This window comes from Nannospalax galili, unplaced genomic scaffold, assembly GCF_000622305.1.
Source record: "Nannospalax galili isolate Female #2095 unplaced genomic scaffold, S.galili_v1.0 scaffold3278, whole genome shotgun sequence".
NCBI lineage: Eukaryota > Metazoa > Chordata > Mammalia > Rodentia > Spalacidae > Nannospalax > Nannospalax galili.
In genome coordinates this window covers 26,517-33,058 of record NW_008341673.1, presented here as the reverse complement: position 1 = coordinate 33,058, position 6,542 = coordinate 26,517, and the positions used below count along the sequence as shown (strand labels likewise).

The following is a 6,542-nucleotide window of genomic DNA, read 5'->3' as shown; positions in this document are numbered from 1 at the left end:
CCCCTACTATTACTGAGTTGGGGTTAATATGTGTCTTAAAGTCCTGTAGTGTTGTTTTTATGAATTTGGGTGCATCAGAATTTGTTGCATATATGTCAGGATTGTAATATCTTTTTGGTTAACTGTTCCTTTGATTAGAATGAAGTGACCCTCCTTATCTCTTCTGATTAGTTTTACTTTGAAGTCTATTTTGTCAGATAATAGAATTGCAACCCCTGCTTGTTCCTTAGTGCCATTTGTTTGGAATATTCTTTTCCAACTTTTTACCTTAAGGTATTGCCTGTCATTGAAGGTGAGATGAATTTCTTGCAGACAGATGGATTTTGTTTCTTAATCTATTCACTAAGCCTTTATCTTTTGACTGGGGAGTTCAGTCCATTGATATTTAAGATTATTGAAAGGTGTGTATTGGTTGCTGTCATTTTGATTGCTGATTGTATTCTCTGTGTAATTTTGTGTTTCCCAGATTATATATTTTTTTTTTGTTTGTTTTTCATTGCCCCAAGGTATAATTGTTTCTCTCTCTGCTCTCTGTATTGCTTCAAGTATTCTTTGAAGGGCTGGTTTTGTGGACATGTATTCTTTCAGGCCATTCATGTCATGGAAGATTTTTCTTTTCCTCTGAACTATAATAGACATTTTTGATGGCTATAGTATTCTGGGCTGGCATCTATTGTCATGTAGAACTGGAAATTCCTTGGTCCAGGCTCTTCTGGCTTTCATAGTTTGTATTAAGTGAGCTGTAATTCTGATGGGCTTTCCTTTGTATGTGACCTGTTGTTTTTCTTTTGCAAGTTTCAGTATTCTCTCTTTGTTCTGTATGTACATTTAGTGTTTTTACTATGATGTATAATGGGGAGTTTCTTTTCTGATCCTATTTGATATTCTGTGTGCTTCCTGTATTTGTATGGGGATGTCTTTCCTTAATTTTGGGAAATTCTCTTCTACAATCCTGTTTAAGATCTGGTCAACACCATTAACCTGAAATTTCTCTCCTTCCTCTATTCCTATGATCCATAGATTTGGTCTTTTCATGGTTCCCCACATTTCTTGCATTCCATTCCTGTGTTTTTAAAAAATTTTCCATACTCTTTGTTTGAGTGGTCCAGTTCTTCAACTTTATCCTCCAGTGTTGATATTCTGTTTTCCATTTCATCCATTCTAGAGGTGAGGCTTTCCTCTGTTGTTTGCAGTTGGCTTATTGAGTTTTTCACTTCCTTCTTCATTTCTGCTTGACTTTTCTTCAATGTTTCTGTCTCTTTTGTGAATTTATTCAGACGTTTATCCCTATCTTCTTTTAGCTCTTTGATTTGTTCATATATTCTTTAAATTCGTTGAATTCCTTGATCATGTTCATGACTGTTCTTTTAAATTCAGTGTCCTGGGTTATCTCTAGGGGGTTCTCCCTGTAGAACTCTTCTACAGGATTGGTGGGCTTTGCTGGGGCCATAGTGTTTTGGTTTTCTTTTTTCATTATTCTTTCATTGTGGTTTGGGCATGTGAATTTCTTTTGTCGTTTATGATTCTGATACGAGAAGTTGAAGTGTGCTTCTGTTTGTGTTTTCTGGGTGCCTAGATCCTTTCTTTGTTGGTTATGTAAAGCTGGTTGGTACAGGGTTCAGGTTCTTTCAGGTTTATTTTGAAGGGAACTGATGGCTTCAGATCAGCTATTCAGGGGTAACCAAAGCAGCCAAGTTCAGGTCGAGACAGGATCTGGGGGCTGTCAAGCTGTCCCCTGGGTTCTCTAGCCCTCTGGTAGTTGGAGGCCAGAGGGAGGCCAGAATCCAGCACTCTCTGGTAGTCTGCTGAGCTCTGAGCAGCTACGCTGATGGAGGAAGTCTGAACCCACCCTCTCAGGCTGTCTGCTAGGATCTCCCAGAGTCATGTTTTTAAGATAACATGAAAGTAGTAAATTTTGTGTCTTTCATTTTGTTCCTCCTTTGATAATGATTGTGCCCTTCTGATCCCTTGTGATTTTCCTTTGTTTTAGAATTACAAATGTATTTCTGCTGAAAATGATTGTAAGCCTTTGATGAGAATCACATAGAATATTCTGTGTTTTATTTATTTATTCATTTATTTTCTATTGGTTATTTCTCACCATGGAATGCACTGTTTAGCTTCTTCAGGAAAAAATTGAATTCCATTTCTATGTTATTTATTTTGTTTCATATCTATATTTGAGGTTATGATTTCTATCCATAAAGTTTTTTCTTCAAAGAAGAAATTTGTAGGAATTTTTAAATTCCCATCTTGTTTATAATAAAGACCCAAAATTCATTCAAAGGAAATTTGCTCAATCAACAAGTATTTCCACAGTGTTTCATTTCTTGTCTAGTTTATTTTTAGTTTTCTTCCACTATGGTTTAAAAATACACGATCATTTTTTATTTTTTCTGAATCAGCTGAATTCATTTAGCTTGCCAGCGGCTGCACTCTCTGAGCCAATTTAGAGAATGTTGCACTAAGTGGGAAGGAATAGGAGCTTTTAAAGGTTAAGTCCACAAGTCCTTGGTACCAGATTTACTCAAAGACAAGCAGCCATATGTTTGTTCCTGTAGTGGGCAAGCAAGCAGTTAAGTCAACTTTTAAAAACATCTGTTTTAGATGATGCTGGCTTTGCAACACATAATGTGATCTTTTCTAAAATAATTTCTATGGAAATACAAAAAATTTTCATTCTTACTTTCTCTAAGTAACAATCTGAGGGTATCATTGAAATCCTGTTCATCTATGAAATAATTCAGATCTTGAGGGTGTTTTCCCATAAATTTTGGGAAAATCTACCTAGAGTTTAAGGTGGTGGACTGACATTGATCCCTGTTATTATATCACAATCAATTTTAAGCTTTTTCTCTACTTAGTTTTTGTTTTATATCATTAGGAACCATAACATTAAGGGGAGAAATATGTAGACTTGTTCTCTATAAAAATTTCTTTTTACTAATATGTGATCATTTTTATCTCTTCTATGTATATTTGCTACAGTCTGCTTTATGATCTATGGGAATTGATATTCTACCTTGTTTATATATTCTTTTAGCTGGTAGTTTGTTTGCCATAATTAAGTCTAGGTTTCTGGATGTCATGTCAGTAAAGTGTGTTTCTTGGACAGAAGAGATACTTAGATTTGACATTGAACCCACTCTCCTTGACTCTATCTTTTAACTGGTGACCTGAGGCTATTTTCATTTAATGATATTGTTGGTGTTTGGGCTTTTAGAATCATTGATTAGTATTAATCTTTTTTAGTATTAATATTGGCCTTACATTGTTTTCTGTGTTGCTAATGGTGGATTCCTTCTGGGATATGGTGTGTTCATCAATAACTCTTTACAATTGTATCCTGACTTCTGTTCCCATGAATGAGTGTGCCTTTCTCCTCTATGTATATTGTTTGCTTCCATAAATCAGGAAGTGATGGCTTGCTTACCAGGAATTGGTACATTTCTTCAAATGACCTTCTTCCTCCATGAATTTTAAGAGATACCTTTTCTACAAGCCAATTTTAGTTAATATGTTTACTTTCAGTACGATAAATGTATTTTTACTTCTGTTCCCATGAATGAGTGTGCCTTTCTCCTCTATGTATATTGTTTGCTTCCATAAATCAGAAAGTGAGGGCTTGCTTACCAGGAATTGGTACATTTCTTCAAATGACCTTCTTCCTCCATGAATTTTAAGAGATACCTTTTCTACAAGCCAATTTTAGTTAATATGTTTACTTTCAGTACGATAAATGTATTTTTACATTATTTCATGTGGTTTTGCTTCTGGTCTTTGTAGACAAGAAATCTGCTATTGTTATGAATTTCCTCCCTTTGTAATGAGTTGGTATTTTTCCCTAACAGGATTAATTTTGTTTGTTTTTTTTTTCCCTTAGTATTTTGCTCATATGGCCTATTGCTTGCTATGTAGAGCTCTGTTAATACAAATTTCAGCTGTCTAAATGCCTCTTGTGATTCTATATCCATGTATTTCTGTATTTTTCATATATTTTCTAATTTACTTTTTTTAATTGAATAATTTTCTCACATTACTTTTGGTTTTATCTCCCTCTTTTACTGTGTAGATTTTTATTTTTTTCATTTGAAAGTTTCTCAATGTTGGAAATTTTATTCATGCATATTTCATGTTTTTTATGTATCTGTGAGTGTGTAATCACTTATTCTCCATATTGAAATGCTGTCTTCTTTTTTGCTTTTCCTGGAGAACTCAACTCTTAGAAAACATCAGAGGGTGTGTAATGAAGAGAAACCATACACATGTGAAGAATGCGGCAAGTCCTTTAGTCAAATGTCACATCTTAGACGAGATCAGGCAATTCATACTGGAGAGAAACCCTACAAATGCGAAGAATGTGACAAGTCCTTTACAGAGGCCTCACATCTTAGAATGCATAAAAATATTCATACTGGAGAGAAACCCTATAAATGTGAAGAATCTGATAGGTCTATTACTCAAAAATCAGATCTTAGATCACATCAGGGAATGCATACTGGAGAGAAACCCTACACATGTGAAGAATGTGAGAAGTCCTTTAGTCGACTGTCAAGCCTTAGAAGACATCAGGCAATTCATACTGGAGAGAAACCCTACAAATGTGAAGAATGTGTCAAGTCCTTTAGTCGATTGTCAGATCTTAGAGCACATCAGCGAATACATACTGGAGAGAAACCTTACAGATGTGAAGAATGTGGCCAGTCCTTTCGTCAAATGTCAACTCTTAGAAGACATCAAGCAATTCATACTGGAGAGAAACCCTACAGATGTGAAGAATGTGGGAAGTCCTTTTGTCAAATATCATATCTTGGAAGACATCAGGCAATTCATACTGGAGAGAAACCCTACAAATGTGAAGAATGTGAGAAGTCCTTTAAACATATGTCATACCTTAGAGTACATCAGCGAATACATACTGGAGAGAAACCCTACAAATGTGAAGAATGTGAGAAGTCCTTTAAACATATGTCATACCTTAGAGTACATCAGCGAATACATACTGGAGAGAAACCCTATAAATGTGAAGAATGTGGCAAGTCCTTTACTTACATGTCAAATCTTAGAGCACATCAGCGAATACATACTGGAGAGAAACCCTATGGATGTGAAGAATGTGGCAAGTCCTTTAGTAAAATGTTAGTTCTTAGAGTGCATCAGCGAATACATACTGGAGAGAAACCCTACAGATGTGAAGAATGTGGTAAGTCCTTTAGTCAAATATCACACCTTAGAAGACATCAGGCAATTCATACTGGAGAGAAACCCTACAAATTTGAAGAATGTGTCAAGTCCTTTAGTCGCATGTCACATCTTAGAAGACATTAGTGAATACATAGTGGAGAGCAACCCTACAGATGTGAGTGAAGCATGTGGCAAGTACTTTAGTCAAATGTCAAGTCTTAGAGTACATCAGCAAATACACACTGGAGAAAAACCCTACATATGTGAAGAAGGTATCAATGTCAAATGTCACATCTTAGAGGACATCAATGAATATGGTTTCTGGAGGGGAATGGTAGAGATGTGAAGAATGTGGCAAGTGCTTTAGTAAAATGTTTAGTCTTAGAGCACATCAGCAAATACATACTGGAGAGAACCCCTGCAGATATGAAGAATGTGATGTGTCCTTTAGGATAAGCTCAACTTATAAGAAACATAAGAGAGTTCATATTGGAATGAATCCCTACAAATATGAAGAATGTAAGAAGTCCTTTAAACAAAAGTCTCATCTTAGAGCACATCATATAATTCATAGCTGAGAGAAACCCTATAAATGTGAAGGATGTGACATATCCTTTAGTTGCATTCCAATAAGAAGAATGTGACAAACTGCGAGCTAGGCATATAGAAGACATCAGAGGATTCATACTGCAGAAACCCCACAAATGAAGAGGGTTTAAGTCCTGTAGTTGTATTTCAACTGTTAGAGATCATCAGAGAATTTACAATAAAGGGAGACACTGAAAATATAAGGAATGTGGCAATTCCATTAATCATGTTAAATGGTAGCAGTTCTCAAAAACTCATACTAAAGAGATAGTTTACAATTGCAAAGAATGTGGTACATCCTTTTCCCTGGGCTCAATCCTTAAAAAACAGAATCCATACTAGAGGGATATATCTAATGTCTGGAAAATGTTCAAATGCTTATATTTATATAATACAAAACTTCATAGTGTACTGGAGGAAAACTTAGAATTATGTATAAAATTGCAAAGTCTGTAATAAAAATTTATTTTTAATTCCTACCTGTGAGAAACTAGAAACATAATGATTGTGAGAAAGCCTTTACATTCCCATCCAACCTTGTTGAATATCACAGAATCCTTATTGTAGAGAAAACCTATAGATAAAAAACCATGTCAGCTACCATTTACAAATGGCTCCCATCTTAGGAAACATCAGAGATTTCATAGTGAACAGGAACCTCTCAAAATTCAAAGGTTAATACCTCATTATTTACTGTCAAAGAATATACTGTGTGAATAAAGCACTTTCATGGATAGCTTTACTGTCAACTTGACACCCTTGGGTTGAGG

General features: G+C 35.2%; 1 protein-coding gene across 1 annotated transcript in view; it reads left to right on the top strand.

The window, feature by feature from the left end:
* The window catches only part of LOC103737439 (zinc finger protein 98-like), a 16,689-nt gene extending 10,438 nt beyond the window's left edge, over window positions 1–6,251 (top strand). Inside the window, exon 5 of the mRNA XM_029565509.1 lies at window positions 4,213–6,251. Within this exon, the coding sequence (XP_029421369.1) occupies window positions 4,213–5,328 (1,116 nt within the window). The 3' untranslated portion in view covers window positions 5,329–6,251. The remainder of the gene's footprint in view (window positions 1–4,212) is intronic.
* Window positions 6,252–6,542: the final 291 nt, after the last annotated feature.